This window comes from Globicephala melas, chromosome 20 (assembly GCF_963455315.2).
Source record: "Globicephala melas chromosome 20, mGloMel1.2, whole genome shotgun sequence".
Taxonomy (NCBI): domain Eukaryota; kingdom Metazoa; phylum Chordata; class Mammalia; order Artiodactyla; family Delphinidae; genus Globicephala; species Globicephala melas.
Window position 1 is genome coordinate 44,061,618 of NC_083333.1, and position 24,733 is coordinate 44,086,350.

General features: G+C 43.6%; 2 protein-coding genes and 1 long non-coding RNA gene across 4 annotated transcripts in view; 1 reads left to right on the forward strand and 2 right to left on the reverse strand.

The window, feature by feature from the left end:
* TTLL6 (tubulin tyrosine ligase like 6) overlaps nucleotides 1-9,871 on the reverse strand; it is a 63,654-nt gene extending 53,783 nt beyond the window's left edge. Inside the window, exon 1 of the mRNA XM_060290105.1 lies at nucleotides 9,767-9,871. The gene's annotated coding sequence lies outside the window, so the exon portion shown is untranslated. The remainder of the gene's footprint in view (nucleotides 1-9,766) is intronic.
* Nucleotides 2,060-24,724, forward strand: CALCOCO2 (calcium binding and coiled-coil domain 2). Of its 2 annotated transcripts, none has more exons than XM_030839714.2 (13): nucleotides 2,060-2,143; nucleotides 9,148-9,337; nucleotides 13,697-13,799; nucleotides 13,955-14,088; nucleotides 14,900-15,025; nucleotides 15,893-15,981; nucleotides 16,362-16,431; nucleotides 16,935-17,057; nucleotides 17,346-17,432; nucleotides 20,143-20,238; nucleotides 21,783-21,918; nucleotides 23,157-23,185; nucleotides 23,696-24,724. In XM_030839714.2, the coding sequence occupies exons 2-13, from the start codon at nucleotides 9,158-9,160 to the stop codon at nucleotides 23,867-23,869; spliced, it is 1,347 nt and encodes a 448-aa protein (XP_030695574.2). In that variant the 5' UTR covers nucleotides 2,060-2,143; nucleotides 9,148-9,157; the 3' UTR covers nucleotides 23,870-24,724. The 2 variants fall into 2 exon arrangements, with proteins under 2 accessions (XP_030695574.2, XP_030695573.2); XM_030839713.3 differs by having other exon boundaries at nucleotides 2,116-2,162.
* The window catches only part of LOC132594105 (uncharacterized), a 38,906-nt gene continuing 36,952 nt past the window's right edge, over nucleotides 22,780-24,733 (reverse strand). Inside the window, exon 5 of the long non-coding RNA XR_009560242.1 lies at nucleotides 22,780-23,341. This is a non-coding gene — a long non-coding RNA (uncharacterized lncRNA). The remainder of the gene's footprint in view (nucleotides 23,342-24,733) is intronic.

Below are 24,733 nucleotides of genomic sequence, written 5' to 3' on the forward strand. Positions count from 1 at the left end.
TGATTAGAATTGGGCAAGGGTCATGATATAATAGTTTAGGACTGGAGGGCACAGCAAGGATTTTGAGGCCAGCGGTTCTAAGAGTCTTGGAGTGTACAGAATTGTCAAGTGATACTTCCTATTGAAAAGCTGATGGTTCTTTTAGGAAGTTCTTAAAATGAACAATGGATTTATTTGCATTTTTAACTTCCAGGCAAGAGTGTTAATAGTTGTCATATTAACATAGACAGTAAGCTGTGTGTGTGTAGGAGGTGTCAGTTCTCAGTGCTTTTAAGAAAGCTAATAAGTAGAATTAATGGAAATATATCCAAGATTCTAAGGTCACCCCTGTAGATAGAGTTTTAAAGGGAAGAGTATTATTTTGGTAACTCAGAAGGTGATCTGAACTTTCAGTAGAAACCCCACTCCCAGGTTTACTCATCATTTCCCACCATCCTTTCATCTCAGTTGAGTGCCACCAGTCTTGTGAGAAGGCAGGATTAAGAATGCTCATTCTCCTGCCTGAAACCTCAAGTGGCTTCAGGGGCATAAATCCCTGGTTAGATGACATGGAAAACTTTCTCTCCAGATTTAGACAGATGCTACTCCTTGGAGAAGGGGCACTTCTGAATTTAACCTTCCATAGACAGCATGTTCAGTGTTAAGAAATAATTATCCTGGGCTTCCCTGGTGGCACAGTGGTTAAGAATACGCCTGCCAGGGCTTCCCTGGTGGCGCAGTGGTTAAGAATCTGCATGGCAATGAAGGCGACACGGGTTCAAGCCCTGATCTGGGAAGATCCCACATGCTGTGGAGCAACTAAGCCCATGCGCCACAACTACTGAGCCTGTGCTCTAGAGCCCATGGTCTGCAACAAGAGAAGCCACCGCAATGAGAAGCCTGCACACTGCAATGAAGAATAGCCCCCACTTGCTGCAACTAGAGAAAGCCTGCATGCAGCAACAAAGACCCAACATAGCCACAAATAAATTAATTAATTAAAAAAAAAAAAGGAATATGCCTGCCAATGCAGAGGACACGGCTTCAAGCTCTGGTCTGGGAAGATCCCACATGCCACGGAACAACTAAGCCCATGCACCACAACTACTGAGCCTGCGCTCTAGAGCCCGCGAGCCACAACTACTGAGCCCGAGTACTACAACTACTGAATCCTGCGCCTAGAGCCCGTGCTCCGCAACAAGGGAAGCCACCACAATGAGAAGCCTGCGCACTGCAACAAAGAGTAGCCGCCACTCGCTGCAACTAGAGGAAGCCCGTGTGCAGCAACAAAGACCCAATGCAGCCAAAAATAAAAATAAATAATTTTTTTAAAAAAGAAATAATTATCCTGACACTTGATAAAACAGTAAAAGAGACTTTAACCAGGACTACTGCAATAGGGGAGAGAGATTGCACTCAACTCCAAATACAATAAGGACAAGTGGATAGAAAATTACTAAGAGGAGACATCAAGGGTGAGGGAATTGTTGCTAAACCTACTTACAGGATTCTTGCTGAAGGCAGGCCAGGGTTTGATCAGATATCAAGAGTGGGGAATTTTCTCTAAACTGACTTAGCAGGATTCTTGCTGAGTTTATTCTTACTCCGATTAGGAAGAGCACTACATTAACAGAGTTAACACTAAAGAATAATTTCTTTCTGGAGGGGTAATGATGAAACACAAACTGGGCTACCCAGGGGGGTTGCTGGGTCTCCTTTAGGGGCAAGTGGGAGGCATGATTAAATGACAAAGAGATTCTCATCTATAAGACTCTTAGTGAAGTATTACGTGGAGCAGGAGAAAAATGAAGATGACTTCTGAATGGTCCTTCAAATGTATGGAGCTTGCACTCAGGTCTAAAAGAAAAAAAAATTTTTTTTTAAAGGAAGGTAAATGGCTCTTTCTAGGGAAAGAAGTAGGCTCCTTGGAATGTGATCTTTGCTTCAGACTGGGGAAAACCATACAGGGCTGCGGAGCAACCCTGGGGCCCAGTCACCTAAACACTACAAGTCCCCAAAAGCACCGCGGTGAGGGCGGGGCTTGCTGACCGTTACGACGTAGCGGGCGGGGTCAGACGGGACCGCTCTGCCCTGGGTTTTCAGCCCCGCCCCTGTCTCTTTCCCCGCCCTGTTGCTGTGGCGCCGCCGCTGGCTGTAGCCCCTGGTGAGTCCCTGGAGTGAAGGTGGGCAATTAGGGACAGTTGGGCCCTCGGGTTCCCCGACTTCACACATCCAGTCCTGAGAAAGGGCCATGGGCGGGCAGTGGTGCGGCTGGTTTCGGTTTTCACCTCCTTCCATCATTCTAGGGTGACCGTGAGAGTGGCGTCATGGGGCCCCTGGAGCCCCTCCGCGGCCTTGGAGGGTTGAGGGCAGTTTTTTCCCCCAGGAGGGTAGGGATTCAGTGCCCGGGGCCGGGTGGGCGGCTCCTGGGGCAGAAGGAATCCTCTGACCCGAGTGAGGGTCTTGAAGTCACGACGTCATGCCCCCGCCTCTCTGGCCGAGGTCGTGTTGGTTCCTTAATCCCCGTGCTTGACGTCATTGGTGGCTGTGGCCGAGGGCGGACCTTGCCCAGTCACCCTAGGCAAGTTACTTTCTCTTTGGGCCTCAATTTCCCCGTCTTGATCCCTGAAGCCCCCTTCCTTCAGTTGAGGCCGTTTGTAATTGGAGGAGATGTTCTAGACGACCGAGAAGAAAGAGCACTTGGGGTGCGGTGACCTGCTTCTTTACCGTTGATCTCCGGTGGCCCCTCCCTCCCCACCATCCCCCCCCATCTTCCCCCACCCCCAATTTAGTTTGGGGCTAATGTTCCCACTCTAATTTATTATGATTTCAACCCCTCCTGGACATTTAAACTTTTTTCTATCACTTGGATTCTTTGCTTCTGATGTAAGCCAACAAGTGGCCATGGTTGGAGCTGAGTAGAATAATACAAAAGCTATGTATTATAACATCTCCACTATTGCAAAAACTGTTAAAAGCAAAAGACTTTTAATACAATAGGTCTTTGTAGACTGTGTAGAGCACATGATTAAGGAATATCCAGGTGAGTGACTTTCACCGATACTTTCAGAGGGCCTCTATTTGAAACTCTACCCTTTTGCAGAAATGACAGCTGTGGAGTGGGAAGGACCCTAAGAAAGGTAGTAAGAGTTACGTAACACAAGTCATGTGGTCTTTGGAGTCAGATAGTACAAATAGGGCTCTTTAAAATTTTTGACTGTGCTTATTAATATAATACCATGCTTCCTCATTTTCTTAGATGAAAAGACAGTTAAACTCTTTCATTTCCTTTTTCCTTCACTTGGGATCATCATTATAGCTGGAAAGTTCCTTAGAGATTTTCTTGCCTGATCCGTGTGTTTTACGGATGAGGAAACTGAGGCCTAAAAAGAGGTAATGTGACTTGGCCAAGATCTCAGAGCTAGTTAGTGGCAGAACTAAGACAGGAACCCAGGTGCCTTGGCTCCTAGCTTAGTCCCCTTTCTATTACACTTCAAACACTGTCACTACCCAGGTCACTTCAAGGGTTAGCAGAATCACCCTTTTCACAGAAAAAGTATAAAATCTCAGTAAAGTAAAATGGAATAAAATGGAGATTTAGTCCACAGCTTGGAGCTTTTCGCAGTTTCTCCTGGTTGCCCAGAACAGTTTTTCTGTTCTTCCCTAGTACTGTTGGCACTGTGGTGTTGTGGTATGTGGGATGAAGGCTGCTTAGAATAAGCCGGGCAGCTAATCCAAACAGTTGTTACTGAATTAGGTATTAAAAGTCTCCTGGGGGTACAAAATTTACTTAAGGCACTAGAAAGATTTTAGGTAAGGAACTGGAATGAACTTGGAAAATTCGGATTAGAGCAAGTGGCTCTCATAATTTGAGGACCAGTGACTATGTGTCTGTGCTTTTGCTCCCCATCTCAGGGCCATCTACACATCCATAATATCTATTGTCAGTGTTCTCTAAAGGGTAGTTTTGTGGAAGCATCTATTCCAGGGCCAGGGGGAGTGGAACTCAAATCAGTTTGTCCATTTTGCTAATTGCTAGTAGTTTAGAAACTTAAGTAAGCAGAAGGATGAAGGGATTAGGTTGAATGTGTGTTTAGTTTTTACTTATTTTTGTTTTTACTATTCCCAAATGAAGAACTGATTGGCATTTCTCTCTCGGCTGTGGATTCATTTGGTTTCCTTCTGTGAACTGATCCAGAGAAACTTATAATCTATAGTCTTCACTTCTCTTGAAACATGTGCCCACTGGTATAAAAGGCGAATGTAAAAATGTTGGGCATTCTTTGTGCTAGAATTTTAGTTTTTGTTGCTGTCGTTTTATAAGGTTATTCTTTGTGGTTCAGCACACATGAGGAAAAAGCTTTAGGAAAATTGGTGAATTGATTTGGTTGAATATTTGCACTGTTAGAACCTAAACCAGAAAGCTTAAAAAAAAAAAAAAGACAGAAAGCTTAACGTTTTTCAATTATTCTGCTAAAAAGCGTATCAGCGTAGTTTACAGATTCAAGAAAGAGCAGGAGTAGAACTGGCTTCTTGTTCCTTCAGGAGAATATAGGAGAATCTATGCCCTCATGGAACAGTCCTGGGAGTACTGTATTAGGCTTGAGAAGCTCATTAGATGAAAATGTGTCAGGTTTTCTTAGAAGCCAGGAGCCAGTTCGGGAGACTCATTTTAAGATATATTGCCTATTATTGCCTGCCTCCTCTGAGGACCCTAATCATTTTGGAAACTGAGCTGAAAAAAAAGAAAAAGTAGCAACTGTGTCAGAGTCCAACTAAAGTGCCTCTGACAGTTTGTGGAATCTCTGCATTATTTTCCCACGTTTGATGGTTTGTTTTCTGTTTTTGGTTTTGGTTTTTTTTGCGGTACGCGGGCCTCTCATTGTTGTGGCCTCTCCCGTTGCGGAGCACAGGCTCCGGACGCGCAGGCTCGGCGGCCATGGCTCACGGGTCCAGCCGCTCCGCGGCATGTGGGATCTTCCCGGACCGGGGCACGAACCCGCGTCCCCCGCATCGGAAGGCGGACTCTCAACCACTGCGCCACCAGGGAAGCCCTGATGGTTTGTTTTTAAAATTTTCTATTTGTTTTCCCTGGTCACTCGTTATATGGCCAGTCTTTGATTTGAGGGTAGGAGTAAGGAATTAAGTGGAATACCATTCCATGACTTCTAGGGAGCCTAATTCATCCCACTGCTTTTTAATGACTCTAGGTTTCTAAATTTAACATTTGCTCTTTTTGTATTTCTTCTCTCTTCCTTGTCTCTGTGGATATTGCCAGAATTAGAAGTGGATGGTGGACAGGTTCTATAGTGGGAAGAGTGGTTAAAAGAGGGGAGCTGATGCTTAAATCATTCTAATTTTCCTTCCGCATCCTTCCTGCCCGCCCCCGCCACAAACAGTCATTTCTAGACTGCTTTGTCAGAAAGACAATTTCCCAAGCCGTTGTTGGAGCCCATTTCTCCCAGGGAATTTTATCGCTGGGAGGGAGGATAAGCTTTAAGGATCACTGACCTTAAAAATCAGTAGATAGCTTCCTTCCAGGAAAAGTTGAATGAGGTACCTCCTCACTGACCCAGTGTAGATTGACATGGTTATGCTCTAGGTTTACCCATGGCCTTTTCTAAAAGTCGTCGGCTTTGGTAAGAAGCAGAAAAGCCACTATTTTTCTTCACTCTACCTCCTCAAACCCTTCTGCAGTCTTGGCAGAAGAGTTTTTTATTTCAAGAATGATTGAGTTCCAAACACCCGGAGTGCCATTGGGTGTCCCCTGAGTCCTTCTGGGAATGTAATGAGGTCTCTGAAATGGAAAACTTCATGGAGTCTCTTATATTTTTGATAAGCAAGGAACCAAGGCTGTTGACTTTTCCAGACAGATGTTAGGTTTTCAGATGAATGACAAGAGATGAAGGTTCCATTGGCTGTGCACTCAGGCCTCAGAATATGAGCTCTTTCATGTCATTTTGTGTGTGTATGCTGTCCTTTCTTCAGTGAGATTCTGTCAGGATCTCAGTTCCCCAACCAGCGGTTGAACCCGAACCACAGCAGTGAAAGCCCAGAATCCTAACCACTAGGCCACCAGGGAACTCCCGCCTCACCCTATTTTAGAAAAGAGAAAGCTGAGAAACAGCTTCTCCAAAGGTACCCAACAAGTTAAGAGCAGGGCTAAAGACAATAATCAGCCCCTCCATCATTCACAGCATTGTTTACCTACAAAGCCGCTTCCTTTCACTTTTTGATGAATTGCATATGTATCTTATTCATTCATTTATTCAGTGAGTAAGTACTATGAGTATAGCAATAAGTGATTGCTATGGGCTAGGTGTTCTGTTGTGTATGTAGTGGTGATAGTGTTATGAAGGAAAAGAACAGGGAGTATGATGGTATTTAGGCTAATTGAGAGACAGGCCCCGAATTCACTCTTTCCTGAGTGTTCTCATGATCCACAGTAAAGGACAGATTAAGTCACATGCTCAGATAAATGGTGCTCCAGGCTTAGGACACAGGGGCTATGCTGGCCTCAGTGTGACTGAAGACCACTAGGAAAGACAGGGGGTCTGCGAGCTGAGAAATCTCCCTGCCCAACCTCCCACAGCATCCAACAGATCAGTAGTCAACAGCTTATCATGAGGAACAAGTACTGGCCTAGACTGGAATGTGACCTCTTTCTTCCTTAGAAAAACTGATCTGAGGTTTGAGGTTGAGGATGTGGCCAAACTGTGTCACAAACCAGAAAGCTAGTACATTTCTTAGTTCCTTAGCTCAGTCTCGAGAACAGACAGTTCAGTGCCTCAAAGTCCTCTTACCTTCTCTATGAAAAAATTGACTTCTGGGGGAGCTGGAAGAGGAGGCCTGTTAGCTTAGAGTTCAAAATAAAACCAGGAAATAAGTGGGGTGGGGCAGAGCTAGAAGAGCTACTGTGTTTTTCTGGTTATTGTACTTACTCTTTTTTTAAGGGGTGTGTGTGTTTGTGTCTGTGTGTGTCTCTGTGTGTGTGTGTGTACAATCTTCCAACACGTTCTAACAGCTGAATTTGTAAGATACCATGTAGTAGTATTTGCAAATATACAGCCCTTTCTGCATCTGCTGTGTGGAGCTGCAGTATTGTTTTCATTTCCCAGTAGAACTCTGGGTTGAGAAACATAGACTCACTAAATGCATTTAGAAGACAGGCATGTGGCTTTTGAGGTCCCGACAATTCAAAAGACTTTGTTTTCTTTTGTGTGTTGTTTTTATCTCCCCAATAGTTCCCATCCTTGATCACATTTTATCTGTACTATGACCTAGAAAGGTGAAATACAGCTTACTAGCCCCATTTTATAGATAGGAATCCAAACTTGCTTGCTGTCCTCCATGGGCTGCATTTTTCTGTTTCTTTGCTTTTATGCATGCTGCTTCATTCATCTGGAATTTCCTCACCCCCAAACACATTTGTCAGAATTCTAATCTTCCTTGAGGGCTTATCTAGGATTCTACTCACTCCTCGAAGCTTTTCTTCATTTTCCTAACCAGTTTCATTTCTCTCTCTTTTGAACCCAAGAGCATTTTGCACTTATTTGGCAGTCACTTAAATTCTCATCTAACCTCCATATCGGATTGAGACTCTTTTGAGGGCAAAGACTGACGGAAAAGAAAAGAAACACAAACGTAATAGTCACTAACATCTGTAAAACCCTCTCTTTATCCAGACTTTGTGCATGTGCTTTATTCTGTCACTCAGCCTTTACTTTGTGTGAATTGCCTACTCTATGGCAGGTACTGATTTAAGGACTAGACACTGCACATTGTAGGCATACCTATCTGCTTCACAGATACTATTTTTTCTTTTTTTTTTTTTGCGGTACGCGGGCCTCTCACTGTTGTGGCCTCTCCCGTTGCAGAGCATAGGCTCCGGACGCGCAGGCTCAGCGGCCATGGCTCACGGGCCCAGCCGCTCCGCGGCATGTGGGATCTTCCCGGACCGGGGCACGAACCCATGTCCCGTGCATCGGCAGGCGGACTCTCAACCTCTGCGCCACCAGGGAAGCCCACAGATACTATTTTTTTTTACAAAATTGAAAGTTTGTGGCAACCCTACCTTGAGCAAGTCTGTTGGCGCCATTTTTCTAACTGCATTTGCTCACTTCATGTCTCTGTGTCACATTTTGATAGTTCTCACAATATTTCAGACTTTTTCATTATTATTATATTTGTTACGGTGCTCTGTTATCAGTGGTCTTTGATGTTACTTTTGGAAGTCTTTGGCATTTTTTAGCAATAAATTATTTTTCAATTAACGTATGTACATTTTTTTAGACATAATGCTACTGCACACTTAATAGACTACAGTATAGTGTAAACATAACTTTCATATGCACTGGGAAACCAAAAAAACTGTGTGACTTGCTTTATTGAGGTATGTGCTTTATTGAGATGGTCTAGAACTGAACTTGCAATGTCTCCGAGGTATGCCTGTGTTTCAATTAATGCTCACAAAAAAAAGAATGAGGTAGATGTTATTAGCCCCATTTTACAGATGAGGAACCATGCACAGAGTCCAGTTAAGTAAATTACCCAAGGGCATGTGTTTAATAGGTGATGAAGCTGGAATTTGAACTCCAACATTTTGATTTCTGAACCCATGCTCGTCACCACTGCATGTCAAATAATCTCCTTCTCTCATCCCTATCTTTCTTTCTGCACCCATCCCCAGCTCCTAGCAGAGTGCCTTAATGTATAGAAGGACCCGATAATTACAGGATAAATGAAATTGAATAGAGAAGCTGAAATCTAGAGAAATTGACATTCCAAAAGCCACAGGGCTTGTTGGAATGAAATATCTAGAATCTAAGTCTTAACAGTTCCTAGCTCAGGAACCTCTAGGCTGCCTTACTTAAGGCATTTAGAGGAAGGGGAGCAAACTAGATGTGAGCAGAGAACAAGGGTATGTGAGGGTGGTGGTGCCTGTGGTGAAGAGGTCACAGAGACTCAAAATTCTTATAGCACAGGAAGTTATGAATGCAAAGTGGCTCATAGTGAAACCGAAAGCAAGTTGTGTGCTCTCAATACTTGTCAGGCTTTTGCTTTAACTGACTTGCCCCGAACTGAATGTTTCCTGGGTGAGAGCCCAGAAATTTCCAGCATTTCAGACAACCCTTTTTGAGCCTTATTCTATCCCATATCTCATAACAGGACCCCTACCATGGAAGAGACAGTAGAAGATCCCCCCACATCAGCTGTCTTGCTGGACCACTGTCATTTCTCTCAGGTCATCTTTAACAGTGTGGAGAAGTTCTACGTCCCTGGAGGGGACATCACATGCTATTACACCCTCACCCAGCATTTCATTCCCCGTCGAAAGGATTGGATTGGCATCTTTAGAGTAAGTGCTTAATTTAGTACCAAGTGACTGGGAACTAGAGGTTCATCTTAGTTACCTGAGTGTGTGTCTGTCTCTGTATTATAAGCATTTTGCATATATGTGTGGCCAATGTTAAAATCCTAAACTAAGCTCCCTAGCACTTCTCCCTACACACACCAGCATGTGCTGTAGGACTCAAATTTTAATTTCAGTCTTAAGCTAAAATAAGATAGCAAATCATACAATCCACAAGTTTTATTATACTTTCAAAGACCAAATGTAAATGTTTTTTAAATTATCCTATTTTGAAATATTCATCTATGACTTGACTGGGGTAGGTGGCCCCTTATATAATTTCTGTGAATTTAAACGTCACTTGCTTACTTAGTACAGTGTTTAATTTGTTTTAATATAAGTATTACAAATCTGGAAAGGATGTTGAAAATTTACCTTGTCCTATATCTTGCATCCAAGAAGTTTGTTCCTGAATAAGCGTGTCTTGCTTCTTTGTGAAGATTTCCAAGAACGGAAAGTTTATGAGCTCCCTCGGTTTCCTCTTCCAGTGTCTAATCGCCCTGTCAGTTCAAGTACAGAAATGGTACTTTTTATTATAGTCAACTTACTGTCTATCTCCTCTTCTTTCCCCCTCTGTATCTCTGTCTCTGACATCCCCTCACACACAAACACACACATGCACACTCTTACTCATTCACTCACTCACACACCATAATGACAAATCATCCTATTTACAGAGACAGAGATAAAGGTCAAACGTAAGTAACTTACACTGCTGAGTCCCAACATAAGTGACCTTTGTTTTGACACCTCAGTGTGTCATGTGCTTGTTTACCAATGCTGTTCATCCTAAAATCAGACATCGTTCTTGAGTGCACTGTGTAGGAGCTGATGCTAATTCACATTTCCTCATCGAATTCCTTCTCCTTAATTGTTTGGAATTCCAAGCTAAGTGATAGAACGATGGAAGCTGTAGGTAACAAGGCTGGTGTTTAGAGGTGGGGGTAGTGGACAACCGGAGGGACAGCCGGAGCAACTTCCAGTGAGGACTTCACTCTAAAACAGATGAGAGTCTTATGCTTTTTATTTATTTATTATTTATTTAATTATTTATTTATTTTAATTTATTTATTTATTTATTTATTTTTGGCTGTGTTGGGTCTTCGTTTCTGTGCGAGGGTTTCTCTAGTTGCGGCGAGCGGGGGCCACTCTTCATCGCGGTGCGCAGGCCTCTCACTATTGCGGCCTCTCTTGTTGTGGAGCACAGGCTCCAGACGCGCAGGCTCAGTAGTTGTGGCTCACGGGCCTAGTTGCTCCGCAGCATATGGGATCTTCCCAGACCAGGGTTCGAACCCATGTCCGCTGCATTGTCAGGCAGATTCTCAACCACTGCGCCACCAGGGAAGCCCTATTTTTATTTATTTATTTATTTATTTGGCTGTGTCAGGTCTTCATTGCTACACGAGGGCTTTCTCTAGTTGCGGTGAGCGGGTGCTACTTCTTGTTGCCGTGTGTGGGCTTCTCATTGCAGTGGCTTCTCTTGTTGCAGAGCACGGGCTCTAGGCACACGGGCTTCAGTAGTTGTGGCGCGCGGGCTTCAGTAGTTGTGGTGCACGGGTTTCAGTAGTTGTGGCACGCAGGCTCAGTAGTTGTGGCTCTCGGGCTCTAGAGTGCAGGCTCAGTAGTTGTGGTGCACGGGTTTAGTTGCCCCGCGGCATGTGGGATCTTCCCAGACCAGGGCTTGAACCCATGTCCCCTGCATTGGCAGGTGTATTCTTTTTTTTTTTTTTTTTTTTTTGCGGTACGTGGGCCTCTCACTGTTGTGGCCTCTCCTGTTGCGGAGCACAGGCTCTGGACGTGCAGGCTCAGCGGCCATGGCTCACGGGCCCAGCCGCTCCGCGGCATGTGGGATCTTCCCGGACCGGGGCATGAACCCGCGTCCCCTGCATCGGCAGGCGGACTCTCAACCACTGCGCCACCAGGGAGCCCAGCAGGTGTATTCTTAACCACTGCACCACCAGGGAAGTCCCGAAAGTGTTATTCTTTTTAAAAACAAATGTTTAAAAGCATTGTTTTTAAATGCATCTATACTTCATTCATTTCAGAGGTATTGCGTACCACAATAAGGAAATTGTGGTTAACCCAGAGAATGGCCTCTGATGTTCATTGTCACAAAGCTGTTGATTTGAACACCTACCCTAAAGTGTGTAAGCAAAGTTTAAGACTAATAAAGAGAGAACACAAACTTTTTGAGAACATATGATGTGCTAGGTCTTTGATGAGGTGTGTGTGTGTGTGTGTGTGTGTGTGTGTGTGTGTGTTTGTGTGTGTTTGTGTTTTCTAATTTAATCCTTACAGCACAGCAGCCCCCTGAGGTAAGTAGTAGTATTGCTTGTGCACAGATGAATAAAGTGAATGTACTCAAGATGGTGACCTTCCCAAGGTCTCCTAGCGGTGAAGCAAGTTTGTTTGACTCGCAAACCTCTGCTTTTCTTCCTCTTTTCTGCTGAATTCCTTTGAACAACAGATGGTCAGTTAGAGAATTAAGGGCTGACTGTAAAGTTGTGTACTTCCTAGCTCACTTCTAAAGTGCTCCTGGTGTTCTTGCAGTGTAGTCTTAATCATACCCCTCAACTCCTCATCTGCCCTAACACCGCTGGTTCCCAGCACCAAGTAGGCCCTCACAAAATGTTTCTGCACGTGCAATATGCTACATCTTCTCCATAGAGTGAAAGCTACCACCAGTGATAAAGCCTAAAGTGGATGGGAGTCAGCTTTTCTTCCTTCAACGTGGAGCCCTGCGCTCCATACTCTCCTTTACCCGGGCATTTATGCGATGTTCCGAGGTTCCGGGGAGGGGAGATGTCATAGCACAAGAGGCAGGCTGCGACTAGCACTGCTCAGATGGAAGAGCCAAGGACAGAAATCGCAGGTGGCTAGAAGCTGCTTCCTTGTTCCAAGGCAGCAGTAATTCTTAGGCCTTCCTAGATGATATTTTGGTCACAGTGCATTAAGAAACTCCAGGATGTGAATGAAGACTCCATAAAATTCCTGCTTCCTGTACCTCCACAGGTTTCAGTGGCCCAGAGGTGCTTACGCAATGGTGTGGGTGTTAATGAGACACTAAAACATGCCCTAGTATGTGTGATGCACTTACAGCCTTTTCAACCCTGCTCTGATTCCTTAGTATATGAACGTGGAATTTATTTTTAGTTCTTTTTCTTCCCACTGGGCTCAGGCAGGGTCACAATATGGCAATAAATGTAATTTTGCTTATTTGCTGAGTATTCTCCCCTTGAAGACACACGGCTCCTTTTCTATTCTCCGGTGTACTCTCATCTTCCAGATGGGATTTGAGCCGTCTTTTACCCTCTTCACATTTAGTGAGAATGTTTTCCACTTCGCCAGCTTCCTGCTCTGAGGCATAGTTTACAGCATCCTTATATCTTATGACTTACTGCATTCCATACCTAGAAGGGGCCTTTATGACTACCAGATTGTTGTTGTTATCTTTATCACCAAAAAGCCTTCATTAAACATGCATTAAGAAAAACACTGAAGAAAGAAAACTCTACAGATTGGACTCAGTTATCTGGTACCTCATAGTCTAAGAACACTCTTGCATCCAACCCCAACACACACATTATTTTTAAAATGCACTTTTAGGGGCTTTCCTGGTGGTGCAGTGGTTGAGAGTCCGCCTGCCGATGCAGGGGACACGGGTTCGTGCCCCGGTCCGGGAAGATCCCACATGCCGTGGAGCGGCTGGGCCCATGAGCCATGGCCGCTGAGCCTGCGCATCCGGAGCCTGTGCTCCGCGGTGGGAGGGGCCACAGTGGTGAGAGGCCCGTGTACCGCAAAAATAAATAAATAAAATAAAATGCACTTTTAAACGCAGTGATATAACCGGGTTGGTATAGGTGACAAGACTGAATTGGACACAGGAGAGGACGAACCAGTGGAGAGGGCAGATCAGAAGTGCTTTCTGATTAAGAAGTTCCAAGAACACTGTTGTAGGAAAATAGCGGGATCAAGGTTCACAATCCCACAACTTTTCCCCGATCACTCTCGGTTCTATGTCTGACTTGGAGATACAATATTTGGAACTCTTGTCCTGGGTGTTGAATGGCCAGTTTTTGTTTCCTTCTAAGACAAGTAATTTAGACTGTGTGTGTGCATACCAGTTTTTAATTGTATATATAGTTATCATAAGTCAAAAAACAAGATTTGATCCATTGTGGGTAGATCTTATCATAATGAACTTACTCTATTGTAAAATCAACATAACAAAAAGTGCATTTTACGAAGACGTGGCCCAAACCTGAGCGCTTTCAGATGCTGAACAAGAGCCTCTTGTCATTGCAGGTGGGATGGAAGACAACCCGTGAGTACTACACCTTCATGTGGGTTACTTTGCCTGTTGACCTAAACAGCAAATCTCCCAAACAGCAGGAGGTCCAGTTCAAAGGTGAGAAAAATACTGGATCAAAGGTAGAAGACAGCTAGCAGCCAAGACTACTGAATTCCCTTGAGCCTGAGCTTTCTGGGTAGATAAAAGACTTCCGGATTTTTAGTTTTCTGAATAGACCTTATTTTGGATTAAAAATCATGTTCTGTTTTCAGCTTATTACCTGCCCAAGGATGATGAGTATTACCAGTTCTGCTATGTGGATCAGGATGGTGTGGTCCGGGGGGCAAGTATCCCTTTCCAGTTCTGTCCAGAAAATGAGGAGGACATCCTGGTTGTTACCACTCAGGTCTGTAAGCGTCTCATCTCAATCCCTTCCTGCCGCTAAGGGTAGCAATTCCAGGATAGGGTAGAATTTTAGTCAGTAAGCCTTTATTGAATGTCTAACAGTTAACTGTTGGGAAAATTTTATACAGTACCCATTCAAACCCACCATTCCTAAGGGAATGACTTAGGAATGTTAACAAGAATCATAACAATAAGTGATTTCTCCTTTCTCTAAAACTTCTGTAACTCAGTTGACATTCAGTTATTTAACTTTCCCAGTTACTTAATTTTTGTCATCTGCACATCTTATCACCATAGTAAATTTTATAAGCTCCTTTGAGGAGAGACACACCAGATATTCTTCTTTGTATCTCTCAGATTCATTTGCTTACTCAGTTATTTAACAGGACACCTACTTCCATCCAACACTCTGGTAGGCACTAGGGATGTAGTGAAGAATCAATTAAAATCCTGTCCCAGTCTCAAGGAGCTAAGTCTGAGAGGAGAGACAAACAATATTAAGTGTTTGCAAGAAAAAACTCTGTTCTTTTGTCAATTACCCCTTTTAACTTTTTGTGGCCTTAATTTTGTTTATCTTTCTTTCTTGGTAATGGCAGCCTCAATGCTGCAATTATACAGACACACCTCTCTTACCCCGCTTCCCTACATACTGAGGGGCTGCTTCCACTTGGGGTACACAGATGTCACTACAGTGAGTGGGAATCAGCTAGACCCTAACCATCCCAGCCTATGGGAATTTTCTGCTAGAGGGACTTGAATATCCATTGAGCTATAAAGGGCCAAACATGAGTTTATGGAACGTTCTTTCGTAGGGTGAGGTGGAAGAGATTGAGCAGCACAACGAGGAGCTCTGCAGGGAAAACAAGCAGCTGAAGGACAGCTGTGTCAGCCTCCAGAAGCAGAACGCAGACATGCAGGCTAGGCTCCAGAAGAAGCAGGTATGGCTGCTGGTTAAAGGTGAACTTGGAGGTTGGAGATCAGAATCATTTTCTGTTTTTCTTGTGATCTCACGCCCTTATACTAATATCTGGCACAGATTTTAGTATATTAGAGATTTCCTTTTTATTGTTTACATATTGAAATGATATTTTCATTTAATGAATTAAATACATATACTATTAGTAAAATAATTTCATCTATTTCTTTTTACTTGTTTTAATGTTGCTACTAAAATTTTTAAATTATGTATGTGGCTTTCATGAATTAATTGGACAGCACGTTTCTAGGAGAAAAGCACCTTTATTTTGCCCACTGCTGTGTCTGCAGTGCCAGAACAGTGTCTGGTGTGTAATAGGCACTCAGTAAATATTTGTTTAATGAATTAATGGACAAATATAAGCTCCACTAGAAGAGAAATTAGGTAGATGTATTTTTTCTTCCTTTTTTTAATTGAGTTGTAGTTGATTTACAATGTTGTGTTAGTTTCAGGTGTACAGCAAAGTGATTCAGTTTTATATATATATATATATATATATATATATATTAGATACTTTTCCCGTATAGGTTATTACAAAATATTGAGTATAGTTCTCTGTGCTATACAGTAGGTTCATGTTGGTTATTTATTTTATATATAGTAGTGTGTATAATGTTAATCCCAAACTCCTAAGGTAGATGTATTTTTAATATGGAAAGAACATATTAAGAACATTTTAATGTAGAACTCCTTTTACTTGGATATTTCATTCACTGCTGTGTCATGCTATATGCCTGACATATAAGTGCTCAATAAATATTTGTTGGCTGCCTGAGATACTAAACACTGTCTTAGAAATGTTAAGTCCCTTTGATGTTTCAATCTACAGGAGGAGCTAGAAACCCTAAAGAGCATCAATAAGAAATTGGAACAGACAATGAAAGAGCAGAAGGACTGTTGGGAGACAGAGCTTCTTCAGTGAGTGTGACTCTTGAATGGGAGGAGCTGCTGTATTATAGACACCCTTAGGCAGGGTCTGATTAGATTTTAGAACAGTCTTCCTATTATGACAGTGATAGGTATGATTCTCCTTCTTTGATTCATGAGCTCTTTGATTCTAGGTTAGAGAATTAGTATCAGAATTGTAAGGACAAATGACCTGAATTCAAGTATTAGCGTTAAGTATTGAACACTTGCAGTTTGAGGTCAGGAAGCCAAAATAGGACTGAAGAAGAGACTAGTGGATTTAAAAATAACTCTGCAGGCTTAGGGCCAAGGCAGCCTTAAATCGTTTAAGGTCTGGGGGAGCTGACCTAGAATCAGTATTTTTTTTCACTTAGTCGTCTCCACTTCCACAGGCTGAAAGAACAAAACCAGAAGATGTCCTCAGAAAATGAAAAGATGGGAGTCAGAGTGGATCAGCTTCAGGTAGGTAATGCCAAACCTTTGCCAAAGTATATTTCCTTAGCCTTGCCACCACTCCACTGCGGTGGCCCAGGAAGATACAGCTCATTGTACTGAGGGCCTAGTGGTGGATCGCTCAGAGCATCACACTACAGTTTCAGTGTGTGTGTTTTCCGTTCTTGGCCCTCCACACCCTTTTTAACTTTTCTTTTAGCTACAAAATCTTTTCAAGCAAAGTCTTACTAAAAAGCCTGGAATGTAAAGCAGGTAGCAGCAGGACTCTCTTTTTTAGGAAGCTGTGCCTTGAAGAGGGGCTTTAAAGGGTGGCTTGTCAGATTTTACTCAGCTGAGCCTTAGATTCTCAGGTGTAAGGTAGAGCTGAAGAGTGAAGACGTTCTTAGGGGTATTTGGCAGCTGGGAGTTGCTGGGGACACACATCTCTTTATGTTACTGCACATTTAAAAGCATTGTTCCTGTTTAGTTTTCCTTCTTTTTTATTTTGGTTACATTCACTATTTTTGCTTTAGGCCCAGCTGTCAACTCAAGAGAAAGAAATAGAGAAGCTTGTTCAGGGAGTCCGAGATAAAGCAGAGCAGTTGGAGGACCTGAAAAAGGAAAACGGCCAGCTCTTTCTCAGCTTAACTGAACAGGTGGAGTCATGGAACAAAATATTTTTAGGCATTTGTGAAAAAATATATACATTGTTCTTTCTTTGCTCTATCATATACCTGGGTGTCACTGGCTGCGGGAAAGGTCTCAGGGAAGCCATCTGAAATGAGGTATCTAACGGCTTTTCTCAGAAACTTACAAGAGAAGACTTGCTTTTCTCTCTGCACCCTGCTCGCTCATTAGCTTAGCAGGCCTTTCCCCAGTGCGTGCGCACGTGTGCGTGTGCGTGTGTTTTCCCAGCAGTGGTACTGAAATCTGTTTTTGTGCAGAGGGAACACCGGAAGGAGCTCGAACGGACAGTGGAGGAGATGAAGCAGAAAGAAACTACTGCAGCGAAGAAAGAACAGGAGTTAACGGCATGTCTGTCTTTGGATGGCTATGTGGGAGGGAGCCTAAAGAAAGGAAGGGATAGAGCCTATTTTCAGGGGATGGACAGGATAAATGACACAGATTAGAATAGCATTTACCTCTGGACTTTCTTCTCTCTACCCAAAGGGACAGAGAATCTGCCATTTATAGACTGTTGAGGAGAGGTGGGCATTTCTAATATGTGACGAGTGAAAAGGAATATTGGAAGTTAAACTTCACGAGAGATTGTAGTAAATAGAGCCTTGGGCTAGGAATCACACAGAATAACCCCTACCCCCTTCTTAAAGAGTTTTTGTCGGGGCAGACAAATTAATGACTGTCAAATGAGCTCTACAATTAGAAGATATTATAGTAGTCAAACAAATTTTGTTATAATTAATATAATGTTAGCGATTATCATAATTATAAATTGTTCTGAGCTATGTAATATAGTAATGAAAGCCTAATTGACTAATAATTTCCTATAATATATTGTTGGAAACAAGGCCTCATGGTGATCACAGGTGCCTAGAAGCTCCATTTTCTGAACTGTTGTAAGGACATGAGAACTCCTGATGTGTGGAGAATATCCAGTTATTGGGAATGTAACTCATATCCTCTATGCATCATTCATTCATTCAATCATTATCTAATTGATCATTGAGTACCTACTGTATATAAGATACTGCGTATTTTAGCTTATATAATAAAGAATAGATGCAACAAAGTTTGAAAATCTTCAACTCACAGATTAAGTATAGCTCACAGGAATGTTTTATTGTTCTAGATGGTGTTTTTTAAAAAACTGATTTGGTGAACAGCACTTAAAAATGGGAACATTTCCCGTTAAAAGAAATTTGTATTTCCAGCTTCTTGAAAAATCAGAGGCTCTGGCAACATATGAGCCGACACTCCCGCCCAGTAGCAGTATCTGGAGCTGGAGCTGCTGACCCCTTAGATGGGTCATGCGTTCCCCATGTGGCTGCCGTCCTCACTGTTTTGTTACATCCCACTCCTTCATTCAGTTCCATTACTTGCCAGGCCCCTATTGGCACTTCTGAGTTTGTGACCTCTGATGTAACAAAGAAATCTGCTTTAAATAATCTACAGCCATTCAAAGGTTTGAACCTCCTTGGTTTTCATGGAATACTTTGAAAGATCCAGGGGCTCCCCAGCTGTCTGACAGCAATTCTTTATTCCTCATGCATCCAAAAGTCCCCTAACTCTGACGACTATGTATCTTAGGCTTCAGGAGCCTAAGAACAAGAAAACAGCAGTGGAGGAGCAGCTAGTACAAGAGGTGGAACGCCTAAAGGCAAAGGTAGAGGCCGGGAAAGCCTGTTTCTTAGAGAAGTACAAAGAGTGTCAGCGGCTCCACAAACAGATCAGGCAACTCAGGGCTGCCGCACGGGTAGGTGACAGAGATGAGGGGCCCAGGAAGCAAAGGGTGTGAAGGTTTGTGGCTCCTGGACCAAGCCCAGAGGATTGTACACCCTTGTTAAGGAGAATACACCCTCTGCCAAAAAGAGGGATGGAATATGGGGCCAGAAACCAGCCTGGAGATCCCCAGAAATAGAGGCCCCAGCTCAGCCATGGGTCTCAGGGAAGGTTTTTTTTTTTTTTGCAGTACGCAGGCCTCTCACTGTTGTGGCCTCTCCCGTTGCGGAGCACAGGCTCCGGACGCGCAGGCTCAGCGGCCATGGCTCACGGGCCCAGCCGCTCTGCGGCATGTGGGATCTTCCCGGACCAGGGCACGAACCCGTGTCCCCTGCATCAGCAGGCGGACTCTCAACCACTGCGCCACCAGGGAAGCCCTCAGGGAAGGTTTTTATAACCATTGAGCAGGTTTCTGTACAGACTCAGATAGTGCTTTCTTATTTCTGCCTTTTGAGGAAGTGAACCAGGACCAGAAGAGCCAGCAGGAGCCAGTGGGGGTGGGGAACCAGGGGCCTGCAGTCAGCACTGTCATCGGGTAGCCCCCTTTCGCATTACTACCTTAGGGTCGGCTAGAAGTGCACAGCATTCAAATAAAAAATCTTGGGAAAAAAACCCCACAACTGGTAGGATTAGCTTAAAGTGTTTTTGTGAGGTATTCGCATGTGTGTGTATATAGGCAGGTGTCGGGAAGCGCTGAAGCATGCCTATGAGTTTTGGCTCCATGAAACTAGTCAGGTGAACCCATCGTACTGGGAAGCCCAGGACCGCAGTCTGGGTTCCTTTTAGCCTTGGATAAATGCCTTCCAGGGTTCCTTCTTCCTCAGTGTAACTTGAGTCCATATGCCTATCTTCACACTGGGAGGGAGTCACACCAGCCTAACTCAGTGCTTCACGCTGTGTTGGGTGAGATGTTTATTCAAGACAAAGATGATGATTGTTTCCATGGTTGCGTGGGGTTTAAAAAAAGCTCAGTTTATCCCTAATTCTGTTAAGCCAGTCTTGAGGTTTCCCCCAAGCTGATTTTTCTCTCTTTGGTCACTTACTCCCAGCTAAACCAAACGAAACTGGCATCTTGATGCCAGCCCAAGCCTTCAGGCATTTTGTTAAGTCATTTTTCTGTAAGTCAGCATCACCTCCATGGTACCACTCCTCCCTACCCCCATTTCCTTCTCCACCACCTCAGTCCCACCACTTTGGACAGCCAGATCCTCTTTGATCTTGTTTACCCCACCTTGGATCCAGACTGCAATAGGTGGTCCTAATCCTAATTTGTTTTGGCAGGACCAGAACTTTGACCTGTCAAGAAGACTGAGTGAGAACAAGGTTATATATAACGTTCTGCAGAAAGAGAGAGAGAGAATGGAAGAAGAAAATGGTGTAAGTGTGTAAAAGACTTTTTAAGGGAAGGAGCAGGGTGACCCAGAGATGTGATGATAACATAAAAAGTTAAACAAAAGAGCCCTTTCTGGGACATTGGATGAGACAGTTGCTCCCAAACAAAGGGTACATTTCATCTGGTTTCCTAATCTACCGCAAAACCCATTCTTTGTTCTGTAACTGAAGCTTGTTTGGCATGGCAGTAGTGACCTTGAAAGGAACAGCCTTGATGAAGATCTAACTTATTATTTTTGCTTTTAACTCCACAGCTATTCTAAGTATTGTCTTTGGGGAGTAATATCCTACATCATTTTTGTGCTAGCTGAGGGACCCTTTTCCTTCAGCACAACTTTTTTCTTTTTCTCTGCTGCCAAACCAGGAGAAGTGGTGGTCTGTACCAGTGCTGGACCCATGGTAGGCCCCAAATAAATACCATGCATTCATTCATTCATCAGTTCATTCTTTCATCCAACCAGTATTTATTTTCTGCTGTATGCTAACACATTATTATTGATTGATTGAGGATGATGGCAGCAAATAAGGTTGAACTTGAAGTCATTCTCACGTGCTTGCTGGCATCAAAGAGCAGGTGTCCATGCATTCTGGCTGCTCCTCCGATCTGCACCTCCAGCCATTCTCCATCTCTACCCTCTCCATAACCTTCTGGGCTGTGCCTTCAAGTGATCATTTCTACCTTTGATTATATCATTTATGCCAATGTGTTTCAATTTTGCAGAAAGACTTTGGGGTCTGTTTCTGGTCCTGTCATTCTCATCCTCTTGATTTAGTTAGCGGTACTTTGACTTTGAAATAGTCGATGGTGTGGGCTGGGGGTGGGGGAAGGGTGTGCAGCGGATGGGGAGGAAGAATGCACACAACTTGCAGCAAGAAGAGAAAGATCTGATATTTGGAGCTTTGTTAGGAACTGTAGTAAAACCCTCTGAAGATGTTAAGAGGAAATTTACTGATTTTCTTTTTTCTAAGAACTTTAAACGCTGCCTGTCCCCCTTGTGGCTTGATCTCTTACATTCTTTCTCTCTCTCGCATTCCCTCCCTCTCTTTTTTCCTCCCTCTCACTCTCTGTTGGCATATCCATTTAATGGGATAAAACATGAAGAGGGAAAATTATATCAGATGAATATTCACACTATGTAAGAAAATTGTTCTAGGAAGGAGACTAAAAAGCATTCTGCTCTCAATAATGTGTAACAATTTCAATCTTAATATAGCTCCCACCACCCTCACATATCCATAAAACTTCTGTACCCCCTTCAGTTGGTGTGTATTTAAAGGTTTAAAATTCCTTTTTGCATTCATTCTAAACAAAATTCAATACATATTTAAATTCAGATATTAAGAACTCAGATCTTTGGAATACTGAGGCTGCTGCTTCCCCTTTTGAAGGATTATGGTTTATCATTTCTTGGGCTTCTCCAGTGCCACACTGTTAATTGAGAACTACCTGTAATGGGCATCCCTGGCCAGTTCCTTGTGGCCATTTGTTGTTGGCTTTTAACATGTCTCTTTAAATACTCTATCCTTAGCTTTTGAAGATGGAGAACAGCACACTGCTGAGTTACATGGGTCTGAATTATGACTCTTTGCCGTATCAAGCGCCTGCTTCGAATCAAGGAGGTGCGAGACCAAACCCAGGACTTGTCTATGGAAACCCATATTCTGGTAAGACAACTTTGCCATTCGAGGTGGAGGCCCCTGCTTGCATCCCTTTCCTCCAATAAATTTTCTTTTTATCTGAAATGCTAATTAAGACCAGCCTCATTGTTAAGACTTGTTGGGCAGAAGCTGAGTACCCAACAGAAAGACTGCCAGGCAAGAAGTGTTAATTGAGAAATAAATCTGAATCTAGAAGACACAAATAGATCATTCGCCTAGAGGCAGCAGACACAAATTGAGTCCCGTGGCTATATTCCAAATATATGAGTCAGAGAAATGTCTCTGTGTAGAAGATATATACATCTAAAGCTGAGGAGGCTAATTAAGATTTGGAAGTGGAAGCACGAGCGGCGGACTGTGCCACCCAGGATGGGCTGTTAGGCAGCCACCCCCGTGGCCTGACCAAGGGTAGCAGGGATGTGCTCAACAGAGACTCCTGAGTGGTTTGGAGGACAGGAAGTGGGGTGACAACCAGTCTTGTCATTGAAGGACCCGGGGTCAGATGTCTTTGCCAAACAGGGAACTTTCCTCCTTTTTTGTCTCCAAAGCGATATGAGACCTCATTTGCTTTTTTGCGACAGTTTAAAGCAGTCCTCTTCTCTTTTTTTTTTTTTTGCGGTACACGGGCCTCTTACTGTCGTGGCCTCTCCCGTTGCGGAGCACAGGCTCCGGACGCGCAGGCTCAGCGGCCATGGCTCAGGGGCCCAGCCGCTTAGTGGCATGTGGGATCTTCCCAGACCGGGGCACGAACCTGTGTCACCTGCATCGGCAGGTGGACTCTCAACCACTGCGCCACCAGGGAAGCCCAGTCCTGTTCTCTTAACAGTCACAATCTGATCTTTGCAACAGGCAGGGGTACAAGTTTATTTTTCCTTAAAAGTATATTTTTAAACATTTCATTTAAAAAATGACTGTGTGGATTTGGTCTTAAAATCTATTCTCAGACTATTTCCGTGTTAAATTGTTACTGTTTTCATTAAAATCTCATTTTCTCCACACTGAAAATAGGTTTATTGTTTTTTTCTGATTATATAATGGCTACTGAAAATGCCACTTCATTATTTTTTCCTCTTTTCCCACTATCCTTGACCTAGATCCCCTCTATCAAAGTAGATGGTATATATGAGAGCTAAAGAATCAGAAGGGGAACAATGAGGGTTACAAAAAACAGCTGCTAGAACACAGCTGGAGAATGTATTCTAAGGATGCATTTCATTGAGTGCAGTCTTTTTTATTACCTTCAGGTATCCAAGAAAGTCCTGCCCCCAGCCTGGTAAGTATTTGATTCCTGAGATTGCCCACAGCAAATCTTTGAGAAGATTTCCCTTCCTGCTCCATCCAGTTCACGGAAGAACCGTAGGGAGACTGGTTCGCTGTGATAATCCAAGTCAGCAGGGTCAATTTGGTCAGTGCCGAAAGCTGAGAGAGCCTGTTAGGGCGGGGAGAAGAAAACACAGTTCATCCATCAGTGTTCCGCTGAAGATTTTTCACCTGTGAATTGAGTTTGGTAGAAGGACTAGGGAGGAGATATGAACCAGGCAGGTAGCCAAACAAGGTATGTCCAGTGCCCCTTCCAGGCAGTATTACATCCTTTCAATCCTGGGGTTAGAGAATGCCCCAGTGAGTAGCTCCAAATGTGAATTTGTTCATTCATCCTCTATTTCTTGATCACCTACCATCTGCCAAGCATGATGCTAGGTGCTGAGGATATAGTAGAAAGTCAGACACAGTCTCTGCCGCATATAGCTTACATTCGGACTGACCTCTTTGCTTTTCCTCCCAGCTCTCCATCAAGAAATGCCCCACCTGCAAATCAGACTTTCCTGATGACTTGTTTGATCACACCTTGGAGCAGCACATGCAGCCCCTTAGTTTGAATTGTCCAATTTGTGACAAGGCCTTCCCAGCAAAAGAGAAGCAGATCTTTGAAGACCATGTGTTGTGCCACACTCTCTAAGTGTCCCGGCCTCCTGGATCTATACTGTCCATGGATTTTATAGAGTAGAAGCTTCTACTATGAGTTATGACCCAAGATCCTGCCTAACCTGAATCATTAGGGATTTACTTAGTCCTGCTGCCCTATAGGTGGAGTCATGTCGATTATCTGAAGCATAGTGTTAAGGGCTGTTACTTCCATCCTTGTGGGTTTTAGTACCTTTTAAGTCACATAACTCCAGCTGTGTCAGCCTCTCAACTAAAATGCCCATTCTTGCGAGGGTCTCCAGCATAAAGGCCCTGGGTTGGAGCTGACCTGGCTGTTCACAGGAGGCCTGACTCGAGTACTAAGTGAGTAGTTTTCCAGGTTGTCCCACTGCCATTCAAGGTCAGGCCTTGAGTGTGTTTGTACTCAGTCCTCAGTCCTAACCCTGGGGCTGGTGACTGATCAGAGGTTGAGAATTTCTACCTCCTCCTCAGGCCTCCTTCTCCAACTAATTTAGAATAGTCAAAAAAGGCATGGCAGAGAACCCAGATATCCAATTTGGATACCAAAGTTTTCTCATCTTGATTTCCCAGCTCCCGACGGAAGCATTCCTGAACAATGGACATGAAATATTTCACTCACAGAAAGGCTTTCTCTCTGGATACCTCTGACTGGCATTTTCTACTCTGGTTTTTTCCTGTGCACATAACTATTATTGTTGTAAGTCCTTTCTTAATGGTTAGTGGGACTTGTTAGAAACTGTATGGGTTTGCAACTTTCTGAGCAGGTGAGTTTGAATATGGATAAGTTAGAATAAGAACTATTGTTAATCGCTTTAATACTAAAAATAAACTAGTCCTCTATTCAGGGACTTTGGTAATTTAAAATAAACCTTGAGTT